General features: G+C 41.2%; 1 protein-coding gene across 1 annotated transcript in view; it reads left to right on the plus strand.

Annotated features, from left to right (window-relative positions):
- Positions 1 to 25,967, plus strand: part of LOC126108162 (trypsin-1-like) — a 211,431-nt gene that overhangs the window by 12,423 nt on the left and 173,041 nt on the right. The window contains exon 2 of the mRNA XM_049913405.1: positions 1,778 to 1,958. Within this exon, the coding sequence (XP_049769362.1) occupies positions 1,799 to 1,958 (160 nt within the window). The 5' untranslated portion in view covers positions 1,778 to 1,798. The remainder of the gene's footprint in view (positions 1 to 1,777; positions 1,959 to 25,967) is intronic.

Consider the following 25,967-nt stretch of genomic DNA (forward strand, 5'->3'; position numbering starts at 1 on the left):
CTTGACTAGAAGAAGGGATCGGTTGGTAGGACATGTTCTGAGGAATCAAGGGATCACCAATTTAGTACTAGAGGGCAGCGTGGAGGGAAAAAATCGTAGAGGGAGACCAAGAAATGAATACACTAAGCAGATTCAGAAGGATGTAGGATGCAGTAGGTACAGAGAGATGAAGAAGCTTGCACAGGATAGAGTAGCAAGGAGAGCTGCATCAAATCAGTCTCTGGACTGAAGACCACAACAACAACAGCAGGCTATATTTTCAGAGGTGGTGGTACAGATAGACAAATTGTTGCACATGTCACAAAATGGAAATTAAGTCAGAAGCGAAGTTTCATAAATTCAATCTCTTACTTCAGTGCAAATTCTCATGACTAAACCACATGTAGCCCTTTTTAGCTCTTCTTGGTACTCGTTTATGATGGCAGCCGTATTAATAGTTTGAGCAATCAATTCATCTCTGTAATGAGATTTTCACTCTGCAGCGGAGTGTGCGCTGATATGAAACTTCCTGGCAGATTAAAACTGTGTGCCTGACCGAGACTCGAACTCGGGACCTTTGCCTTTCGCGGGAAAGTGCTCTACCATCTGAGCTACCGAAGCACAGTTTAAATCTGCCAGGAAGTTTCATATCAGCGCACACTCCGCTGCAGAGTGAAAATCTCATTCTGGAAACATCCCCCAGGCTGTGGCTAAGCCATGTCTCCGCTATATCCTTTCGTTCAGGAGTGCTAGTTCTGCAAGTTTCGCAGGAGAGCTTCTGTAAAGTTTGGAAGGTAGGAGACGAGATACTGGCAGAAGTAAAGCTGTGAGGATCGGGCGTGAGTCGTGCTTCGGTAGCTCAGATGGTAGAGCACTTGCCTGCGAAAGGCAAAGGTCCCGAGTTCGAGTCTCGGTCGGGCACACAGTTTTAATCTGCCAGGAAGTTTCAATTCATCTCTGTGTTTAACTGTTATTTGTAGACTTTTCCTTTCATACACGCAGTCAAAAATCTGAAGGGGTCAGTTCCAGGCATCTAGATGACCAAGAATTATGATCATTTTTGTTGATCTCATCAATACAATTTGCTGATGAAGTCACTTTTACCCGTGAGGGTAGCAATAACACCCACAACTCACATCGCAGTAGATGAAAACTCAGATGCCTTTTTGGAGATACATTTTTAGAAAATACTTGATAAGTTGTGGCGTAATAATCACGGACATCTTACAGGGGAGCCTTTATCTAGGCTTTCTTGAAAACAAACTTATTTGAAGAGGCTATAATGATGAGCAATTTCTAACAGCATGACAGGCACCTACACATCCTATCATCAGGTGGTACATTATCTAAGTGTAATATTCACCAGAAGATTTAATTTTGCCTGTGGCAATCGTTGAAAGGTCAAGTCTATAAACAAAAATAAACAATGAATTTGATCGTTAGGGCTATGGAAAGCTGTGTCCTCATAAAAGTTGTACATCTTATATGGAGCCTTTTATTTGGATTAGTCTACATTACAACTTCTTAAAAATTTAATTTTCATCCTGTAACACTTTGTATATGTACTTATAATTTACCAAAATTAATTTTTTGCCTTCTATTTCTTCCTTTGCTGTACATTCAGTTGTATTCTAAATACAAAACCCCATTAACTGATTTTATGGCTTCATTGTTAGTGTGCACAGTTTTCTTTTACATTATTTATTTATTTATTTTTACTGCGATTGATTATCTTTTATGCTTTTACTAGCTCGGTAAGGAAATGAGTATAATTAACTTATGTCTTCCCATTCGACAGGCAATCATCGCAAAGCAGCATATGGAGCGCAGCCCAGCTGTCGAGGTGGATCCAGGCCAGTTGCCCTGGCTCGCATTGCTCGAGATCCCGGGTCGAGAGTACTGCACTGGCACCATCGTGTCACCCACGGCCATTCTGTCAGCTGCACTTTGCCTGAATGGTGCCAAAAATCCGGGGCATGGTGAGTTAAAGTACATCCTGTGACTCTGTAATTAAGAACTGTAAGTGACTCTGTAGTGTGTCATCTGACGTTTAAAGTCATAAGCTGCGATGAGGTTGCCACGAATTGTGTCTGCAGGCATCCACCGAGGGACACCTCTCTCTGTGTGATAGAAAATCTCTTTAAAATCTATTTCCTACAAAGATTACTTAGAACTGTTTTTGTACGATTATACCTCTAATCGTAAGAAGCTCTGAGGTTTCCGTCCAAGTGACAGTGTTAAGATAGCGCGAAGTTTCAGCAAACATCGTGCAGTGTTTTCAAAAGTTTGTGAACACTTTTGTTCCATATGGGAACCATTTGCGAGTCTACAGACGTCAGTGTGATACGTGAACTCGGGCCACAAGCAGACCAACATATCTTCCCAGACTGTGGCTGTTGCTTGTTCAATTCGCCTTTTCAGTCACACATCACCACCTGCGAGAGGAAGAACTTAAACAAGGTCCTTTATATAACCCCGTAAAAAGAAATCACGAGGAGTAATGTCTAAGGACCTGAGAGACCATTTTAGCTCCCATCGGTCTGTTGCTCCACCGTGACCAAGCGATTGGGTAGCACGGTGTTCAGATATGCCCTAACATCTTGGTGAAAATATGGGAGTGCATCAACTAACTGAAGGACAAAGTTCTCTGAGTCTGTTTGCAACAATGGCATTAACCAGTTCTTCAATATCTGAATGAAGGACGCCAGTAACAGTATGTTCTTCATAGAAGAAAGGCCCATGAAATTTCTTGCAAGGTACGGCACAATAATCATTCATCTTCAGAGAATCTTGCTCTTGTTCAACAATGTTATGTGGTTTTCTGTTCCACAAATTCTACAATTGTGCCTGTTTACTTTCCCATTTATACAAAATGTTGCCCCGTCCAAAAAAAAAAATTATCGAATCCACTAAACAATCGTCTTCGACCTGCAGTGCACAGCAAAACTCGAATCACTTGTCTTTGTTTGGGGATATAACTTGTAACCTCCCCGCATGAAATTTGAAAGTCCCACAAAAGTGAATAATAAAAATTATTGAATCCACTAAACAATCGTCTTCGACCTGCAGTGCACAGCAAAACTCGAATCGCTTGTCTTTGTTTGGGGATATAACTTGTAACCTCCCCGCATGAAATTTGAAAGTCCCACAAAAGTGAATAATAAAAATGAGCCAAGCGTAACCTCCTTGCAAAATTAAAGAATAATAATGGCCCAAATGTAAACTCCCCACAAAATTAAGGAATGAAGATTGATCGTAAAACCACACAATATTGTTAATTAAATAATGAACTGTGAACTGAATGTAACATCTGAACAGAAATAATTAAACCCGATAAATCTTATAAGGGCAGCTGCGCTGACCTTCGGCCCTGTGAAATAATTAAACCTGACAAATTCTTACCTCAGTAAAACTGCATCTATATCTGCTCTTATTTTTCGGCACAGCTCCGTGCAGTGCTGGCCTACATTTAATTTTGATTCTTGGAGGGAATGCATAGGAAATATTCTTTAAATAGAAATGAATCTTTTTCTTTAAGAAGTGGAAAAATTCTTTTAAGTTGAAATGATTACTTTTCTTTAAAAGATTTACATTATAAAAAAATTATTATTGGGGCATTTCTCGAACAGATTAATTACAATTAACACACGTTATTAGCTGAGCGCAATGCTGCTTCATTACCTTCAATAATAATACACATCGTCCACCACAATCCTGACCAGATTCGGAATAACAGCACGCCGTCGACGCATGGCGACGCCTGCTCAGTACAACCGTCCGCTCGGTACAACTACTGCCGACTGACTTCTACTACAGACAGAGTACAATTCGCAACTGAACTCTCGCGCGGTCAAGTGCAGACTATCCACGATAAATAACTCTGTGGTCAGAGATTCTGTCATGCCTCGCCATCGCTGGTAATGAATACATATGAAACGTACGCGTTTCAAACTTTTGCACTAACTGCAAAACATGCCACACAGTCACTGTTGACATTTCCGATTCATTCGGAGTTCTACATAGAGATTTTGCTGGACTCCTTGTGAAAGCTTCTCACTGATTTTCATTCACACCTGGCTGACCACTTCTCTTCTTGGCACACAAACACCCAGTTCCAATCCCAATTGTAGATTGCCTTTCTGGTTGATGATGTTTTTTCTCATACTTCATCCTATATTTTTGTTAGACACCCATTGCAGTCTTTGTTTTGTCAAATTCTAGCATGCAGAAAGTCTTCTGAGCTCCAGAAAGCACCATCTTGATTACAATACCTACTAGTGACCATACCCGAAATTGTGTGTTACACCTGCAATTAGAAAAAAATTCACAAGTTTGCTCTTTCAGTTATGTATAATTTTACTTTGTAATGCTGTTTGTTCAGCTGCAATACATTTTTGAATGTTTTCCCAGACTTTTGAAGCACACTTTACTTGTCATCTTCTGGTGAAGTGTTGACATTTTCTGGATGTCCCAGTATTTTCACTAGTGGTGCACTCTCTCCACTTGGCTGTGGGGGACTGGTCCTATGTGGCTGGCAGGCAGAGAGGGTGTGGGAGTGCAGTGGTGGAGGGGCCAGGGACTGCATTCGAATCGGTGTGAACATTATGGACATGCCTTGCAAGCTGGACATTGTAGGGTTCCAGTTTGGTTGGTCACGGAACTTCCTGGCAGATTAAAACTGTGCACCGGACCGAGACTCGAACTTGGGACCTTTGCCTTTCACCGGCAAGTGCTCTACCATCTCATTCTGGAAACCTCCCCTAGGCTGTGGCTAAGCCATGTCTCCGCAGTATCCTTTCTTTCAGGAGTGCTAGTTCTGCAAGGTTCGCAGGAGAGCTTCTGTAAAGTTTGGAAGGTAGGAGACGAGGTACTGGCAGAAGTAAAGCTGTGAGGACGGGGCGTGAGTCGTGCTTGGGTAGCTCAGCTGGTAGAGCTCTTGCCCGCGAAAGGCAAAGGTCCCGAGTTCGAGTCTCGGTCCGGCACACAGTTTTAATCTGCCAGGAAGTTTCATGTCAGCGCACACTCCGCTGCAGAGTGAAAATCTCATTCTGGAAACATCCCCTAGGCTGTGGCTAACCCATGTCTCTGCAGTATCCTTTCTTTCAGGAGTGCTAGTTCTGCAAGGTTCGCAGGAGAGCTTCTGTAAAGTTTGGAAGGTAGGAGACGAGGTACTGGCAGAAGTAAAGCTGTGAGGACGGGGCGTGAGTCGTGCTTGGGTAGCTCAGTTGGTAGAGCTCTTGCCCGCGAAAGGCAAAGGTCCCGAGTTCGAGTCTCGGTCCGGCACACAGTTTTAATCTGCCAGGAAGTTTCATATCGGCGCACTCTGCTGCAGAGTGAAAATCTCATTCTTGGTTGGTCATGATTTATTCACTGAGTATTTAATATTGTCCTTCTGTACCTCTTAGTTACCTGATCATTGCCTCAACTATGGCTATGGAAGGCTTCCTCTCCTCCTTGATCAATTACGGCTGTAAATAAATGTAATACTCCACTTTCTGTGCACAATACTAAACAATACCAATATATTCCAAAACGTGCACACAAAAATACGATTTTTCAGGGGTCCTATCTCAGGTTATTTTGATTACAGAGATAAGTGGTCGAATGTTTTAGATAGTTGTTGGGGCCTAGTGACCATTTATGTACCTGTTGGAAGAACGAACATACTGTAGCTATCCTGCAGTACAGGATCAAAATTTGAACATTACACGTCTCGTGCAGCCCAGGCAAACTGGCCAAATTGGTTGGTTCCTTGCATTAGATGTGGTCTAGGATGGACTTCAGGCAGCTTATGAAAGCATCATTTATTCATGGTTCCTGAGAAGACCCAAAAAACCATAATTTTTGGTTACAAAAAATATTAGTCGTGAGGATGGTCACTTTCACAATTAGATTTGTGGAAATATTATGAAAAGTATAGTGCTGCTCACGACATAGTGGAGATGAGGAGTCACACATAGGCACAACAAAAAGATTGTCAGAAGGTGAGCTTTTGGCCAACAGGGCCTTTGTTGAAAATAGACTACACACATACACACACACACACACACACACACACACGCACACATTCATGCAAACTCAACTCTCACACACATGGCAACTGTCTCTGGCCTCTGAGACCGGTCTCGTGTGAGTTGTGTTTGCGTGAGTGTGTGTGGGTATGTCTATTTTCCATGAATGCCTTGTTGACCGAAAGCTCACTTTCTCACAGTCTTTTTCTTGTGCCTATCTGTGACTCAGCATCGCTGCTATACCATGAGTAGCAGCTATCCTTTTTGTAATATTGTTACATTCCATTCTGGATTTTCCTTTGTTATATTCATGACAGATCATTGACATTTTTTACTATATGATCTTCAGATGATTTTCTTGGGGAACTTTAATTTTTTTTTTTTTTTTTTTTTTTTTCTCCCAATATAATTATCGATTACCAAGATCCAGAGTTTGAGTTACTGTACTTATGCAGAATGACAAACAGTTTTTGGGTGATTTTTGCCCTGTGGGCCACATATATTTAAATAATTAACCATAGCAAATGGCTCAAATTTTAACTGTGCATTGTTTAAACATTTATCTAAAACACCATTTACCTGTTTTCAAATATTTGTATCTATTTTCAAGATACACTCAAAAACTATGATTTTTGGATACCAAAAGTAGTAATTGTAGGGATGGCCACTTAACTAATTTCTATTCATGACAAATCGTCAAAAAAAATCTTAAGCTGGGCGTTTTCAGTGACTTGGCTATTGGCGAGCAAAGAATCCAGAAAAAATGTTAAGCAAACAATTCTGAATTAATTTTATATTATGCATGCTTACTTGTTGTTTATATGTGTCAAAGTATATACAGGAGTTGAAGCTTATAAATAAGTTGTCAAAACTGTACTGACCTAGAGAATTCATTTTATACAAGCAGCACACAGTGCTGCAACAGGGAAAAGAATGGAACCAGTAGAAAAATGCTCCTGTCAGAACACAAAAAAGGTGAATATGTTCCACATTAAAAAGACACTGACAGAAAAGTAGGGAACCAGCTGTCTCAATCCTCATATTGCCTCCCTCATCAAAAGTTTTGGTATGTGAACGTATTCACGCATTTTTGTGCTGAAAGGGATTAGCAGAGGGATGGTGATGGTGGGGGAGGAAGAGAGAGGAGACACTGGCAGTGGAACAAGGAAACTGGCAGTGAAAGAGGGTGAGAGATGGATGAAGACAATAGCAATTGGAAACAAAGAGAGGTGAAATATTGGTCATTGAGAGACAATGACAGTAAATGAGAAAGAGTGGTGGATGGAGGTAAAAGCAGTTAGAACCAAAGAGAGAGGAGACAGTGAAAATGAAAAATACAGATGAGTGGAGACAGTACATAGGCTTGAGGTCTGAACCCTCCCAGTTTGGCCAACTTTAACATGTTGATATGGGGGAGGGAGCATTTTTGACTGAAATTTTAAACATGTGTATAGGCAAAATAGTAAGTTGTACATCCCCCAGAATTTTTGAGCTGCCAAGGTATGGTGGAGACAGTGGCAGTGGGAAAAACAAAAGAACCAATGTAAGTGAGAGGCAACGGTGGGAGATACACACACATCTATAGACAGCAACAGTGTGAGGGATATGCTGAGCATGAAGGGTTAACAACAAAAAGAGACTGGGTGAAAAGATTTAGAATGTTTATGTTAAGAGTGTGAATATTTTTGCTTGCCAAAATTTTTGGTGAGGGAGGTGGAATGAGGATTGAGGCAACTGGTTCTCTGCTTTTCTGTCAGTGTTTGTAAGAGGAACATATTAACATTTTTTTGTGCTCTGGCAAGAATACTTTTGCGCTGGTAATACAATATATGTATACAATCCATACATGATCTACTAGATAATGTCAAACATCTGTCAAATCAATGTTTTGTAAATAAAAAACACCTTCTCTTGCTGCACTGTACTTTGTTCTCCCAGACGCGGTTCACCTTTTTTCACTTTAAGGCATCTTCATTGGGACCTATAACACTGGTCAACACTCATTTTCTTGCCAAGGATATTTGAGTAGCTTTAGGATGGGTTAGTGGTGCTGAGGACAAATATAGCAACCATTTATGCAGTTTGGCTCTAGTTATTGAGATAATGCGTGATTTATTCAAAAAATTAGAAAAAATTGCTAGTACTGAACTCGAGCGCTACAAACTACAATGAAAAAAGAAAATAATCTTTATAAATAGCTTCTATGAAAACCTGATAGGCATTTGTCCACGTATAAAACATAATTGAAAAGTTTCTCTATAAGTATATCATTTTCCGTCCATGACGAACCGCTTCCTGCACGCTTTCCTTTTATAGGTCTCTTCAGAACAGTCACGTTGCAGATTCCAGCAATAATCTGCCATCATATGCCTGTCCCATCTTCCTTTATATCTTTCCTCTATTCCTTTCATATCTTGATGGAACCGCTCTCCTTGTTCCTCACTGAAATCACCTAGATTACGAGGAAATCGATCCAAGTGGCTGTGAAGGAAGTGCAATTTTATGCTCATGTTAGCTCCTAAGTTTTGAAAGTTAGTGAGCATGTTTTTGACCAGTTCCTCGTAATTGGGAGCTTTATGATTGCCCAAAAAACATTTTACAACAGCGACAAAACTGTTCCAGGCCGATGCTTCAGTGACAGTCATGACACTTGTAAAATTGGTATCGTTGATGAGCCTGCGAATTTGAGGACCATCAAATATTCCTGCCTTAAGTTTTTCACTACTGAGTCCAGGGAACGTATTGCAGATGTATGTGAAGCAATTACCATTTCTGTCTAAAGCTTTGGTGAATTGCTTCATTAGTCCTAACTTAATATGTAATGGTGGAAGAACAATCTTGTCCCTACTAACCAGAGGTTCATTAATGATGATTGCTTCACCGACAGCCATATGTTCCCTTGGAGGCCATGTTTTCTGCTTCCAATGTTCGTGCTTTGCCCTACTATCCCACATGCAGATAAAACATGGGTGCTTTGTGTATCCACTTTGTTGTCCAAGCAAGAAGTTCACCATTTTCAAATCAACACAAATCAACCACTGGTGCTGCATATACTGAATTTTCTGCAGAACCATCTTGATGTTAGCATATGCTTCACAAAGTTTTGTTGAGTGGGCAATTGGAATAGATGCGTAACGATTGCCATTGTGTAGGAGAACACATTTTAAACTTCTAGTGGAACTGTCTATGAAGAGACGCCAGTCCTCTGGTCTATATTCCGGCAGCCCCAATTCAAGTAAAAGTCCAGGTATATTGCTGCAATACACTATAACCTCTTCTTGGTTGAAGTATGGAAGCAGGTTTTCTTCTCTCGTCCAGTAAGCTGTTATTTTAACACTTGGATATAGACAGTTCTTTTCCTTAAGCCTGGATGCTAAGAGTTCTGATGCTTGCTTTGAAAGATTGAGTTCTCATATCAAGTCACTGAGCTCCTTCTGGTCGAACTGCTGGGGTTGTGTCTCACGTCCTTCGTATTCCGAACCACTACTTGTACATTCCTCGCCGTGCACCTCGTCATCTGATGATGTTAGCGTGGGTAATGTTGTGAAGGTTGGTACAGGAACATCGTTGCTGTGCACCACCGGTGTTCTTGCTGACTCCAAATCGGGATATTCCCACTTTCGTTTTTTGAACCTACTAAAACCTTTCACATTAACAATGCAAAAATTCGTTTTTTGAACCTATTAAAACCTTTCACATTAACAATGCAAAAATAGCAATCATCTGTATGGTTCTTCTGCTCTCGCCATACCATAGGTACTCCGAAGTTTAAGCTTTTCCTTTTTCGTTTTGTCCACTGCCGTAAGCACTCCACACAGCATTTACAAACTTTATGGGGTGCCCACGCCTTGTCTTGATCTCCCAAGTTTAATTCCGAAATATGCCAGATACGCTTCCTTCACAAAAGGAGTGATATTCTTCCTGTTCTTTTGAAGAAATGTAGCAGAACTCATCTGGATGGTTCACGCAAAGACGGCATGAAGAACTCATGTTTTCCTAAAACAAAATTGCACAAATACTACATATTATGCAGAACTTTCTTGTATTTGCATGTCAATCACATCCAACAAACATCATTAATTGTTTTGTGTGAAATGAATACTCACCTCTTATTTGCTACGTCACGATGAAAAGGTTCTATCTCCTTGAAGCTGCACTGCACATGTGTGTGACTTTCGACCATCGCCATTTTTCTTGTTTACACTGAACGCTACCTATCGGCTGTTGCGGGGATTACCTCGGCCAACAAATGAATGTCGAGTACCATCGAATTCAAATCTGCACAACCCTCAATATCTTCAACACACACACCGCACAACAGGACTGAACACATGCTGACAGTGTGATGTTTGCATGATGTAATCCTCAACCACACAGATGCACTCCCTGAGCACAATTGTTTAATAAAGATAGTACAATATCACTAATTAAAAAACAGGTAGCAAATACATTACACCATATATGGACCCCGCAGTTGATATTATCCACATGAAACTCTCATTTCCACAAATAACCTATATCTCAAAAACCAGAGCCAATTTGGAAAAAGTACAAATATACTCGGAATGAGTATCATAACAATATCCCATTTTCGTTCAAACTTCCCTGGCAACGAAAAAAAAAATTTATTTTGTAGAGCTGTGTAATAATAGTTATGGCACACTTTTGTTTTGATATATTACTCGTAGATTATAAAACAGTCCACTTCTCGCTTTTTATGGAAATAAGTGATTACTTAGACAATTCTTCGCATTTGTAATGGCCTCTGTATTTTCTCTCCTCTAGTCAACTGCTGCACGTTGCATTATCTCTCCGTTTACAAAACATGATCATGTCTTTATATTTTGTACATTTTTATTCTGATTTTGAGTTCACTGTGTGTCTCATCCTGTTTGGTTTGTTTACATACACATTGCCAACCTAACAAAATATAAACTGAAATGTCTGTTCTCTCTCTCTCTCTCTCTCTCTCTCTCTCTCTCTCTCTCTGTGTGTGTGTGTGTGTGTGTGTGTGTGTGTGTGTGTGTGTGTGTGGGAGCGCGTGCCAAGCCAGGTATTTCCATGTGGTCTATACCAGAAATTGAAAAGACTTCAACTGAACATTCATGGACCATACAATACATAAAATCCAACACCATATGCAAATTAAATGATCTTGTACATAAATATATTAATGTGACGATTAAAAACAGTTCACCCAATGCTCAAAAAGCAAGGCATGCTGCTCAGAATATGTGTTTAAAATTTGAAATAAAATCCCTATACGCTAAAAAATACGAGCTAAATTAAGAGTTATAGGTGGCACACTGTGGGAGTGTGAATCGGCGCTGAGGTACCGTATTTACTCGAATCTAAGACACACTCGAATCTAAGCCGCACCTGAAAAATGAGACTCGAAATATAGGGAAAAAAAATTCCTGAATCTAAGCCGCATCTGAAATTTGAGACTCGAAATTCGAGGGGAGCGAAAAGTTTTAGGCCGCACCTCCAAATCGAAACAAAGTTGATCCACTGTAATATGAGACACAATTTAGGTCGAATGAAAGACGACACAGCTACAGTAGTTTGGTTCGAGTCGTAAGCTTAGCAGTTAAGCTTTACCAGGTAGCCATTGCTATGCGTCAGGCGCTCCATCCGTATATATACGGGTACTCTTTCTTTTTCACGTGCTCCGTCTGGTTTGAATCGACTGCTGGTTTTGCTTTGATCTGATAAGTGCCATTTTCTTTGTTATAGGTGTTTACATCACTCTAAGCTGAAAATGCATTACTGTACTGCGTCGTGCATTGTTTGTCTCATTCTGATAATGTGTGTTTACGACCTGTCGCCGCTCGCGGCATGGCTTGCTTTTGTGCACGCTACCGCCGCTTACAAATAAAAAAAGAGAGGAATCATCTCATTAGCGAAACAATGGCAAGAGACTGCTATTTGTTGTTACTTACACTGCTGCTTTCTTTGATAATGATCAACAAGAACCAAATAATAGACTGCGTATGATAGAACATGTTCTGAACGAGAGTTAGGCGAAAATTTTTCTCCATTTGAAAATCTTTGCGGCCGCTTCTTTAGTACATCAAATTCTGCACAGAAATTAGTCATCTTAGATTTAAAAATCTAGTCAGTTGCCGTGCTTCATTTCTGACTATCACTATTAGGCACAAGAATAATACGAATATAAACATGACACGATACATATATTCTTCCGCGTTTTCTGTTATCTCACTCTAGTTTCGTAGTTTATTAGGCAGACAGGATTTAAATGAGATAGCAGCAAACACGAAAGAATACATGGCAAAATGTTTATATTCGTATTATTCTTATGGTGAAGAGAATACTGCATGTGATTCACATTTCATCAGGTTCCTATTAGCAACCATCACTTCTCACAGGTGGGAAAAAATTCAGAACGTAGAGTTGGCCATATTGACAAACATCCCTAACAGTCTTGCCAGTCGGATTTTCGTAGTACATTGAAATTCTGCTACATTCGAAGATGAACAATACGGAATTTGTATTTACTTCATTGGATAATGTATGAAAATGCAGTGGTCAAAACTCGGGGCGGAGAAAAAAAAGCTCGTCTTCCACCTTTTTTTTATATGTATATATACTGACGCAGAGGTTTTGGTGCCAGTATTTATCTCTGTGCCTACAAATCATGCCTGTGTAGCGCTACATATATTCGACGGCAGAAGTTAGTTGTGACAGCACCTACCAACATTTTTCAGAACTTCCGCTTGCTTTGCACTTGATTCTAAGCCGCATGCGGTTTTTTGGATTACAAAAACCGGAAAAAAAGTGTGGCTTGGATTCGAGTAAATACAGTATATCGAGATGTCCGCACAGTTACCATAATGCTGTGTCCTGGATAGTGCAGTGGTTACCACACCTGTCTTGTAAGCAGGAGAACCCGGGTTCAAATCATGGTCCGGTACACATTTTTGCTCATCGTTGCTGATTCTGCTTAATGTCCCACTGCAGCCGACAGCAGTGATCCCATTCCCATTTATATAAGACACATTTGCAGCTTACAAATACCATTTATAAACTAGCGGCTTGCTCCCGTCTGGTCAACAAGGTTGAAAGTCAAGCAAAAACTGCTGTATTAAGAATGCAACAGTTCATTGAAGGAAGATTAGTCGACTCAAAACTCCAATCACAACACAATAACTCTACACACAATCAACAAAAACACACACACAAATTCTACCCAAGATCAATTAACCTTGCAGACACAAATAAACAGTAAATAAAGACAGAGAAAGGATTAAAATACAATGTAAGGTCAGAAATAGATAAAGATTACATTGAAAATCTAATTATAGGAGCATAAAGTACATTGCCAAGGGGAGGTGGGGGTAATTTTCAAGAATGATTGCGTATCGAAGTTGCGGGGTCCAAACGATTCGTATCGAACGTGCGATCCTAAATCGATCGTGCGACTCAGGTGGTAGGTGTTATGATCAATTATTTGTGATTGTCATTTTTGTCTGTTTTCCATCGTTCCCTTAGTTGCTCTAAATTATATACCTCTGCGAATTATTTGTGATTTTCTAGGAAAACCCAGACGATTTATGTTGGTAGTGGTATGTCTGGTGTTTTGTATGTTTCTTCAGCGGATTCTCTCACATGGAAAAATCTAATTCCATGCTTATCCAGCATAGAAAATTGTTTGACTTCTGTCACAAGTATGGAGTACTACCAGATGAGAAAATGAGGGACTGTGTAGACTGTGGTGGTGTGAAGTGTGTAAAACTTTGTTAGAAGAGTTTCAATGCTGACATACCATTACAATTTCATTGCGGAAAATGGAGTGGCAGGAAGAACACATGGTCCGACTCTTCCACATTATCCATCCAGACCAGCGTAATTCTTCTACCTTGCTGAATTCGAGGCTACACCTTGCAAGCGACAGCATCAGAAACTGACTTATCTGCTAATACTGTGTGCGACTATTTCAGATTTTGCAAGGAAGTGTGTTATGTGGTAGTGACAGTGTACCAGTTGGTGGACCGAGTAGAGTTGTTGAAGTGGACAAATCTCATATAGCAAGAAGAAAGAACCGGAAAGGACAACCTTCAAAGAGTGAAATCTATCATATTTGGGTATTTGGTGGAATAGAACAAGAGTCCTGGAAGTGTTGTTGTCAGAGTATTGCCCAGAGACAAGGTCACTTTAGTGCGTCCAATTATGTACTTAAAACTGCCTGGTAGTAAAGTGATTACAGACAGGTTTCAGTCCTACAAGACACTCAAAGCAGAAGGATTTGACTACGAGTTCATCAGCAACTCTGTAGAGTTCATGTCTTTGGATGACCTTAGTGTGCACACACAAAACATCGAGCGGCTATGGAAATCTGTGAAGTTTTCCATTAAAAGAGAAGGGCGTCCAGGATAGAGAGACGAACTTTACTTGTTTCAGTACCACTGTTTCCACAACTTGTGTTTGCAGGAAGAAGTTAACACATGTGAAGCTCTATCCATATTCTTGCATGATATTGGCAGAGTTTACCCAGACTATGGCAAAAAGGGAATTGTTCCTATACCTTACACATCACATGGACTTTCACATGATAACACCAATGACAAGTAAGGTAAGTCGCCTCCTTTGCAATTACCAGTATTTTTGTAACCCCCTTCTTCTGTCATTGCTACAGTGACCACCGTATACATACTCATAACGCCCACTACCAGAGTCGCAGGATCAATTTAGGATCGCTTGTTCGATATGTCATTGTTTGGACCCCGTGACTTCGATAGGCAATAATGCTTGGAAATTACCGAGATGGGAGAGAAAACAACAGTGTCAACATTGGATTAACTGGAGAAATAGTAAAAAAAGAAATCCATAATATAATAACCAATATGAAAACACAACAACACAAACACAGAATCTATGACACTCAAAAATCTTAGAAAAATCTTCAAAATGTCATCATTTGACAAGCAGACAAGGGGAACACAGGTGTACTTACAGACAAAGTGCAAGACATTGAAAAAACACAATAATTCATCTCACAAAATGGCATTAGAAAATTAAAATCAGATCCATCAAACAGATTCCAGATAACTGAAAGTCAAAGATCCACAAACCGAATCTTCCAGTAAGACCAATACTGGATTTTAGAAAATCCCCCACTTGCAAGCTTGCAGGATACACATTAAAACTACTGTCTGAAAATTTTAAAGTACAAGAAGACGGAACCATTAAAAACTACAACAAATAAAAGATATTAAAAATGCCAGACACAGCACGACTCCCCCCATTTGATACAGAAAACGTGTATTCCAACATACCAGTACCAGAAACAATAGAAATCATAGATAAGTACCTGAAAACACAGTCAACTCCCTGATGAACAGATTAAGGAGATACATAAATAAAGCTCCTAACAGAAAAAAATTAATACTTCCAGTTCAATAATGAATTTTATTTACATTTATTTCAGTTTTATTAATATTTTAACTTTTAATAAGTATGAAGTGAAATATAGAATCTGTTTTTCCTACAAAAATCACATGGGGTAGAAATCTGTTCTGTTCTTGGTTTTTACTGTAGTCAGGGTCACGTTTCTTCTTTAAATAGATTAATTTCTTGCACCTGAAAATGTTTCCTACTCGTGTACTGTTTTGCGCAATGGAAATGTTGCTGACAGTGCCAGTACAGCTTCTACTGGTCTGCTACTGGTTGGAATGGTCCAGCCCACTCATTGTCAAATAGAACTCTCACATAATAAAGTGGTGGTGGTGGTGGTGGTGGTGGTGGTGGTGGTGGTGCAGAAATGCACTCTTGTCCTGAGCATTGGGTGATTCCATTTGTTATTCTGAAGAGACAGCCGCGTCACTTGACTCATGTTCTTCCAGTTTTCTCATTGCTATTTCTTGGATACAAAAGTGTGGCACCACAACTATTGTTCACAGTAGGTGCACAGAAATGTCTTTATAGTCAGGCACATGTAATTATATGCATGGCCATTTAATTTGTGTCAGAAGAGACAAACAAGGAAGCAAAACCTCACTAAAATGTGTCCCCCTAGGTGCCTCTTCGGGAGGACGACGGTTCAATTCCGTGTCCGGCCATCCTGATTTAGGTTTTCCGTGATTTCCCTAAATCGCTCCAGGCAAATGCTGGGACTGTTTCTTTGAAAGGGCACGGCTGACTTCCTTCCCTGCCCTTCCCTAATCTGATCAGACCAATGACCTTGCTGTTTGGTCTCTCCCCCCAAACAACCCAACCCCCCTAGGTGGCTCACCACCCATTGATGAGTTCCTGCTTGTCTATCATGGGGCCCGATCCTTCCCTTTGGAAGGAGTGCGCCCTGGAAACTCTGCCAATTGTGGGGGATTTTTTTCGCAATATGCCCACGACCATCTCAGTCCATCTGAAACTAGACTATGGGTGTTTTGTTTATTGCTCTACATGTCATCTCACACCATCTTAACACAATCCACTATCGTGCTGCAGCTATCCTCCTGCTATTCTTTTTCCCCTCCCTGAGGAACATGTCTAGGTTATTTTTGGAAATGGGTTCTGAAGTTTCTATAGCCTGGCACCAAAGCAGCCCCTTGTCTGATTTTTCTTTCCTCCTTCCTTTCTTCTTTCTCCATCTCCTACCCTTCCTTCGCTTCAACGTTTGAGGTTTCTCTGTTTCTTCTTCCTCCCTGTGTGCTCTTGAAGGCCGGCCCACTCGTTTGATGTGTAAGAGGTGACTGGGTAATGTGTAATTTCCAATCCCAGGGTGACAGGTAGGATTCGCACGTACACCTGGTACAGGTCAGGCCCAGGGAGGGGTGAATCCCTGAGCTGTTACCTTCCCATACCGCCAGTTGGTCCCTCTGTCTGGTGTTCGGGAGCTGTGATCTGAGGTATGAACAATCACCTAAAGCAGGTGAGCCCTTCCCTGAGGGGAAAGGGGGGGGGGGGGGGCAGTTGGAAGGAGTGCGCCCTGGAAACTCTGCCAATTGTGGGGGATTTTTTTCGCAATATGCCCACGACCATCTCAGTCCATCTGAAACTAGACTATGGGTGTTTTGTTTATTGCTCTACATGTCATCTCACACCATCTTAACACAATCCACTATCGTGGAATACATTTGTCTGCTGGCGCCTTTTACACTAACCCGGTTGAGAGTCATACCGAAGTGATGCCCTCCTTAGCAGATGCGCATATTGTTTGTCTGCCATGGCTGGCCACCCATCCTATGCCTTCTTTTTTGACGACTCCCTCGACTGCCAGTACGGAGCGCATCCTTCTCCGTCTGGAACCGCGCGACTGCTACGGTCGCCTCGGGCATGGAAGTGTGTGATGTCCTTAGGTTAGTTAGGTTTAAGTAGTTCTAAGTTCTAGGGGACTGATGACCTCAGAAGTTAAGTCCCATAGTGCTCAGAGCCATTTGAACCCTCCTTCTTCTCTGTTACCTCGTGGAGTTGGCTTTCAGCTACTACTCCAGCAGCTTAACTTCACGCTACCTGCCACATTACAGACGGCCCGTGTTCGTCTTGTACTTATTCTCTTCCCGAGGACACTACTCCAGATTCGATCTATCACTGTAAATTTTTCGATCTTCACACGCACCTTAGCTATAGCACCTACACGTATGCTGATGGCTCTAAGACTGACCATGGTACGGGGTGTGCCTTCGTCATTGGCACCGACTATTTTCAGTATCGGCTTTCAGAACATTGCTCAATATTCACAGTAGAGCTCTTCACACTATCAGTCCAACCAGAGCATCTGGCAACACAAGCATTTCAATTGTGCCATATGCTCAGATTTTCTCAGTGGCCTTCAGAGGATCTGTGTGCAATACACAGTTCATCCCTCAGTGCAACAGGTCCAAGAAAGCTTCCACTTGCTCGCTGCCGAGGGAGCCACTGTGATTTTCGTGAGAGTTCCTGGTTACACGAGTCTGACGGGAAATGAGGCTGCCGACACTGCAGTGAAGGCTGCAGTCCTCCTACCTCATCCTGCTGGCTCTTCCATTTCTTCGCATTCTCCCCTTGTTGCCATCTGTTGGCGGGTGGTGTCAATTCCACTTTGCATCACCACTGGGCTTTTCTTTGCAGGAACAAGCTCCAGGAAATTAAACATCTCCCAGTGGCTTGGCCAACCTCCCCGAGGAGATCATTTTAGTTGCCAAATAATGTACAATAAAAGAAATCGGAACTCACACAGAAAGGTTTAAGTGTCCGATTTTCCTGCATGCCATTTGAGAATGGAGCAGTAGAGAAATAACATGAAAGAGGTTTGATGAACCCTTTGATAAGACTTAATTGTGAATTGCAGAGTAATCGTGTAGTTGTGAAGAGGCCTAATGTCTCAGTCAAATGTAGGTTCTTCTTAACAAAGGCCACAATCTCTAATGTATACATGCAGGGAAGAGGCAATAATTTCAATGCTCTGAATAGTGGCTCAGTGAATGTTCTAGGAGGCACTTGTTTTATTACCATTATGAACCTCTTTTGCATCACAAATTTTCCTATGTATGATCCCAGAATGGGATGCCATAAGAGGTAATTAGTTCAGTGTACTAATACAAAATAAACTGTCTTTAGTATTGTATCAGAGAGCTCACTAAGGATTTGAAAAGCATAGGATAGACTATTCAATCTTTCATCAGCTTTACTCTGTGAATATTCTATTGTAAGTTATTTCTATTCATGCCCCAATAAATTTTATTTACTCGACTTGCTTTATTGCTTCATACGAGGGTGGTTTGAAAAGTTCTCAGAATCACCACGAGAGATCAGCGCTAGTGCAACGAGTTGTTCACATGATATTCATTGGACTGTTAATGTAAACATGTGCCATGTCAGTGCTCTTGGAAGAGAGCTGTGGTGCTGACATGGCTCTGTTGTTGTTCCCGCATACTGATTTGCGATGATGGAGAAAAACGAGATTCGAGCAGTGATTAAGTACTTCGTAAAGAAAGGTATGAAAGCAAAGGATATTTGTGCCGGTTTCCAGAACACACTGGGAGACTCTGCTCCTTCATATTCAAGTGTCGCCAAGTGGGCAGATGAATTTAAATTTGGTCGGGAGAGTTTAGATGACAGTCCGTGCAGTGGTCGGCCAAGATGTGTCACTACTCTAGAAATCATTGCAAAAGTGCACAAAATGGTCACGGAGGATTGCTGATTGAATGTGCGTAAAATTGCTCACGCTTGCCAGATGTCATCTGAAAGGGCATATCACATTTTAACTGAAAAAGTAGAAATGAAAAAAATTATCTGCAAAGTGGGTGCCACGACTCTTGATGTTGGATCAAAAATGTATGAGAGTGGATATATCGGAACAATGTTGGGCCCATTTTAGGAGAAATGAACAGGATTTTCTGTGCCAATTCATACCTTAGTTGGTGTAATTTTGCCATGGGGACAGCACATGCATGCGGGTGCGCATTGTCTTGATGGAAGATGACTTTCTTCCTTGCTATACCCAGCCTTTTTCACGTATCTTTTGTTGCAATTTGTCCAGGAGGTTAGCATAGTATTCACCAGTAATTGTTTGTCCAGTGGGGACAATGTTGGGCCCATTTTAGGAGAAATGAACACGATTTGTGCCAGTTTGTGACCATAGATGAAACTTGTGTGCACTACTGCACCCCAGAGACAAAACAACAGTCAAAACAGTGGAAAGATGCTGATTCTCTGCCACCAAAGAAAGCAAAGACAATTCCTGTGGCTGGGAAGGTCACGGCATCAGTGGTCTGGGTGCAAACAGGTTCTGTTTGTAGATTATCTCCACGATGGAGAAAAATTACTGGAGAATACTATGCTAACCTCCTGGACAAATTGCAACAAAAGATATGTGAAAAAGGCCAGGTATAGAAAGGAAGAAAGTCATCTTCCATCAAGATAATGCACGCCCGCATGTACGTGCTGTCCCCATGGGAAAATTACACCAACTAAGGTATGAATTGTTGCCACACCTGCCTTACTCAGTTGGTGTGGCTCCTTTAAACTTCCATCTCTTACCAAAACTGAAAATTTTTCACGGTTGATGAAGATTCATTTCAAACAAAGAACTGATAGCCGAAGTTAACTATTTTGCAGGCCTGGAGGAAACTCATTTTTGAGATGGGATCAAGGCACTGGAATATTGTTGGACCAAGTGCATTAATCTATAAGGAGACTACATTGAAAAATATAAAAAAGTTTCAGTGATGTAAGTGCTTTTTTTCTATTCTGTTCTGAAAACTTTTCGAACCACCCTCGTAACTTATCAGTAAAAAAATGTTGCTGTTGCAGCACAAAAAGACAAATATGTTTCTCCTAGACTCTGATAGAAAAGTGAGGAACCAGATGTCTCATTCTGCTTTCCTCACCAAGAATTTTGGCTTGCAAACATGTGTGCTCTTTCAACATTGTAAATCCTTTTACCCACTCTCTTTGTAGTTGAGCCTACATATTCAGCATCTTCTCACTGCTACTGTCTATGTATATCTCTCCCTCTGTCTCCTTTTTCTCCATTGATTTACAGTGTATCCCAGTGCCACTGTGTCCTCTCAATCACACTGTCTCCTTTTGTCCTTTCCCACTGCCACTGCTTCCACCATATCTTGGCAGCTCAAAAATTCCAGGGATCCCACTTAATTCTTTCGCCTACACTCGGGACTCTAAATTTTCAGTCCAATATTTGCCCTCCCTTATACAGGGTGTTTCAAAAATGACCGGTATGTTTGAAACGGCAATAAAAACTAAACGAGCAGCGATAGAAATACACCGTTTGTTGCCATATGCTTGGGACAACAGTACATTTTCAGGCGGACAAACTTTCGAAATTACAGTAGTTACAATTTTCCGGTTTATTCCTTAGAACAGAGGATTTTTCTGGTGTGGGAATTCCACCGCCTAGAACACAGTGTTGTTGCAACAAGACGAAGTTTGCAACAGAGGGTTAATGTAACCAAAGGACCGAAAAGCGATACAATAAAGGATCTGTTTGAAAAATTTCAACGGGCTGGGAACGTGACGGATGAACGTGCTGGAAAGGTAGGGCGACCGCGTACAGCAACCAGAGGGCAACGCGCAGCTAGTGCAGCAAGGTGATCCAACAGCGGCCTCGGGTTTCCGTTCGCCGTGTTGCAGCTGCGGTCCAAATGATGCCAATGTCCACGTATCGTCTCATGCGCCAGAGTTTACACCTCTATCCGTACAAAATTCAAACGCGGCAACCCCTCAGCGCCGCTACCATTGCTGCACGAGAGACATTCGCTAACGATATAGTGCACAGGATTGATGACGGCGATATGCATGTGGGCAGCATTTGGTTTACTGACGAAGCTTATTTTTACCTGGACGGCTTCGTCAATAAACAGAACTGGCGCATATGGGGAACCGAAAAGCCCCATGTTGCAGTCCCATCGTCCCTGCATCCTCAAAAAGTACTGGTCTGGGCCGCCATTTCTTCCAAAGGAATCATTGGCCCATTTTTCAGATCCGAAACGATTACTGCATCACGCTATCTGGACATTCTTCGTGAATTTGTGGCGGTACAAACTGCCTTAGACGACACTGCGAACACCTCGTGGTTTATGCAAGATGGTGCCCGGCCACATCGCACGGCCGACGTCTTTAATTTCCTGAATGAATATTTCGGTGATCGTGTGATTGCTTTGGGCTATCCGAAACATACAGGAGGCGGCGTGGATTGGCCTCCCTATTCGCCAGACATGAACCCCTGTGACTTCTTTCTGTGGGGACACTTGAAAGACCAGGTGTACCGCCAGAATCCAGAAACAATTGAACAGCTGATGCAGTACGTCTCATCTGCATGTGAAGCCGTTCCGCCAGACACGTTGTCAAAGGTTTCGGGTAATTTCATTCAGAGACTACGCCATATTATTGCTACGCGTGGTGGATATGTGGAAAATATCGTACTATAGAGTTTCCCAGACCGCAGCGCCATCTGTTGTTGAAAATTGTAACTACTGTAATTTCGAAAGTTTGTCCGCCTAAAAATGTACTGTTGTCCCAAGCATATTGCAACAAACGGTGTATTTCTATCGCTGCTCGTTTAGTTTTTATTGCCGTTTCAAATATACCGGTCATTTTTGAAACACCCTGTACCTAACATGTTAAATTTTGCCAGAATGGGATGGTGCAGACCACACAAGCATATTTAGTCTCCACTCACCTCTACTTTTCATTTCCACTTCCTCCTCTCTCTTCTGCTCCCACTGCTTCTGTCTCCATGTTTTACTGTCACTGTCTCTCACTGACCACCATCACCACCTCCTCATTTGGCTCTCACTGCTATTGTCTTCATCCGTTTCTCTTTCTCTTTCACTGCCACTTTCTCTCTGCTACCATCACTGTCTCCTCTTTCTTTCTCTCCCACTCTCCCTGTCTCTCTGCTACACTCTTTGAGTACAAAAATGCACAAAGAAGTTTGCATGACAAAATTTTTGTTGAGGAAGGTAGAATGAGGATTGAGGCAGCCAGTTCACCACTTTTCTATCAGTGTCTTTTTAAAGTGGAACATATTCGTCATTTTTGTGCTCTAACAGGAGCATTTTTCCTCTAGTTCCCTTCTTAACATGGTACAGCAGGGTCTGCTGCTTATATAAAACAAATTCTACAGGCCAGTAAAGTTTTGACAGTTTGTTTGTATACTTTGACACATACAAACAAAAAAATTAAGTATGCTTAATATAAGGTTAACACAAAATTGTTTGCTTTACATGTTTCTAATGCTTTGCTCGTGAGTTACAATTCATCCAGAATGCCCAGCTTATAATCTGTGTCTCTAAAGAGTAAAAATGTCACTAGATGTATTTTATTGAGTTTGCAGTCTTTCTAGTTTTAAATAAATTTTGACAGTCATTTTATTATCTTTTCAAGAGTGTTAAGACACTTTAGCCTATGTTTTCTCACTGTAGTAATACTTTAGGTACATTTGTATGAGAATGAAGTGGCTGTTATTCGGGGACAGCGCATCATAAGAGTTTTATTGGTGAACAGACACTGCCTAAAAATGTAGTTTGGTGGCCATAGAACCCTTGTGATGATCCCTAGTAGAACCCTTGCCATGTGTTCAAGTCAGTTAAAACTACAGTTACACGTCACACTGGATATTATATTCCTAAACAAGGTAACTTTGGATGTCTGGATCTCGGTAATGGATAATGCTATCAGAAAAAGTTTCGAAGTTCACTGAGATCATTATCTTACGAATATGTGGTAAAAATTTTTACAATTTGCCGTGAACAGATATTATAGACTTGGCTGTAGCCACAATTGGTACTTTTCGTAGTCAAATGTCATGGCTCTGAGTTTTCTCACTAACCACACATGGACAAATAGTTGTTTGAAAGCCACCTAAGGTCCATCCTAGACCACACCTAAAGCAAAAGAAGCAACCAACTTGCTCCTGGTCTGCAGGAAGTGTGTAATGTTTAAAATTTAAAACTGTACCATACGATTGTTATAGTAGGCATGTTCTTCCAGTAGGTATGCAAATGGTCACTAGGTCAAGGGCTATTCAAAGTACTTGACCTCTAATCTCTGATCAGTAGAACCTGAGATGACTCCCTGAAAAAACTGGATTTTAGTGTGTGACTTTTTCAAATGTGTTGGTACTGTGCACTTGTGTGACTTTTTGATGTACTGAATAGCATATGTGCAGTTTTGCTTGTATTTAATAACAGTCTTTTATTGTACAATGCAAAAATTAATGGAATCAGTTAATTTATCCCTCATTATTTAAATCAACAGATTTTGAAACAGGTTTGTGTCATCTGCAAACAGTACAAGTAAGGCTTTAGGTAAATTCAGAGGCAGATCATTGATAAACAGAAGACGAAAAGAAGGGACTTCAGAGCTGAGTCTTGATGTACACCAGACCAAATCACAGTTTCGAGGGACTGAACTTTATCAGCATCTTTACTAGAAATTTTGAGCACCTCCGTCATATTTGTGGGAAGACTGAAACTGATTCCGGGTACCTGTAATACGAAATGGCTCCTGTTTTGTAGTGGACATGGGTGATTGACTCAAAAAACTTGGTAAGATCAGTGGACAGACCAGAAAGATGATATTTATTATTAAAAGTCCTAAGGATTTGCTCAATAAATGGAAAAAGTGCTTTTCTGAGGGATTCGTTTTTGCGAAACCCAAGCTGGCACTTTGCGAGCAAGGCATTTTTATCAGAGACTGCTGTTACATGGTTGTACATCTTTTTTGCAATATTTTTGACATGCCAGAGAGACTGCAGATAGGTCTATAATTATAACATTTGTTTCTCCTTTTTTGTACATTGGGAAAACTGCTAATATGGGTCCTTCAGAAACTGATGCAGCAAAATTACTTTGCATGTGAGTACAGACCTCAAATGTGCTGTTTGTTATGCCGTTGAGTATGCTAAATCCAGCATCATTGTCATTACTATCATTGACATTTCCTCTACAGTCAAGTGCCCTCTCAAATGTTCTTCATTTGTGGATGACTTTGCAACCTTCTACTCTTCATCTGATCTTCCAATAATGACAAGGCAGCTAGAGCTGACCATTAGGAGGCTGGAAACCTGGGCCAAGACAACTGGTTTTCAGTTCTCATGACTGTGTGTCAATTTTAACTGTGCTCGTCGAAGTTTTAACCGAGCACTGCTCACAGTGGAGGACAGTATTCTACATTTTCCGGAAAATGTGCACTTTTTGGGTTTATTATTTGACTCAAAATTAACTTGGCTCCCACACCTGAAAGACCTACAAAACAAGGGCTCCCAGTCATCAAATATTTTGGAATGCCATAGAGAAAAAGCATAGGGAGCTGACAGGTCCCACTTCCTGCCGTTTCATTGGTCATTTGCTCGATCATGTTTAGATTGTGGCAGCTTGGTCTATGGATCGGCCCATATTTCCTACCTCAAGATGTTAGATGTTGTCCCATGAGGGCATTCGGATATTGGCTGGAGCCTTTCGGACCAGCCTGTGTGCAGAGGCTGGTGAACCACCACTCCGGAACCAGCGACTTATGGTTAAAGTTTTAAAGTTCTGTGCCATGTCAAATGTTTTTACAAAGATTTTAGGGAGAGGATCTTAATTTGCTCACCCATATTTTATGTAAGTGGCCAGCCAGTGACAATTTACTGTGGCATTCTTGTTGCTACGTTTTCCCTTTCCTTAGGTTCTACTTTGTTATGCCGCATTTTCCTTCTTTTCCTGCTTTCTTTGCATGTGTGTGTCAGTTTTATTAGGTCTGTCCACATTCGTTCCCTTTAATGTGTGTCAGGGCACTGATGACCTCAACTTTGAGTGCCCATAAGCCCGAACACACACACACACACACACACACACACACACACACACACACACACACACACACACACACCTTTTGGGTCAACAGACACTGAAAAGATCAGTGTCACCTTAATCATTGTCATTTAGTGCAGTGGTCCAAACCAACTTTGAATGGCTGTTCAGAAATCGACCCCATGCAACCGAGCCATTTGGCATATGTGCTATTTGACTGTCTCAAGGATCTGGATCTATCAGACTCCTGAATACACAGCTAGGGATGGAACGTGTAGCCACCTTGGTGTCTTCAGAGGCCCAAAGTGATTTTAAGCTTGATGTGGTAAAGAAAACTTGTACTCCAGATTACATTTTCAAATGATTAATGGAAAATCTCATATAAAGATGTGAAACAAATACTAACAAAGAGATAGAGGGGCTGGCCAGTACTTACCTCAGCTCAGCTCAGTACAGCCGACAGATACACAAAACAGAACAGAAAATTTACATTCCTGGCTTTCGGAACTTTGTTCCTTCATCAGGGAGGAGAGAGGGGGAAAAAAGCGAAGAAGGGAAAGTGGATTCAGTTACTCACAACCCAGGTTATGAAGCAACAGTAAACGGGGAGGGTAGTAAGGATGGAGGCATGGTCGTCAGAGGGAAGCCAAAGATAATTCTGCTGTAAGTACTGTGCCAGCTTCAAACCAAAGAGGGTGCATACAGAAGTAAAGAAGTATATAGT

Source organism: Schistocerca cancellata, chromosome 11 (assembly GCF_023864275.1).
Source record: "Schistocerca cancellata isolate TAMUIC-IGC-003103 chromosome 11, iqSchCanc2.1, whole genome shotgun sequence".
In the NCBI taxonomy this organism is placed as follows: domain Eukaryota; kingdom Metazoa; phylum Arthropoda; class Insecta; order Orthoptera; family Acrididae; genus Schistocerca; species Schistocerca cancellata.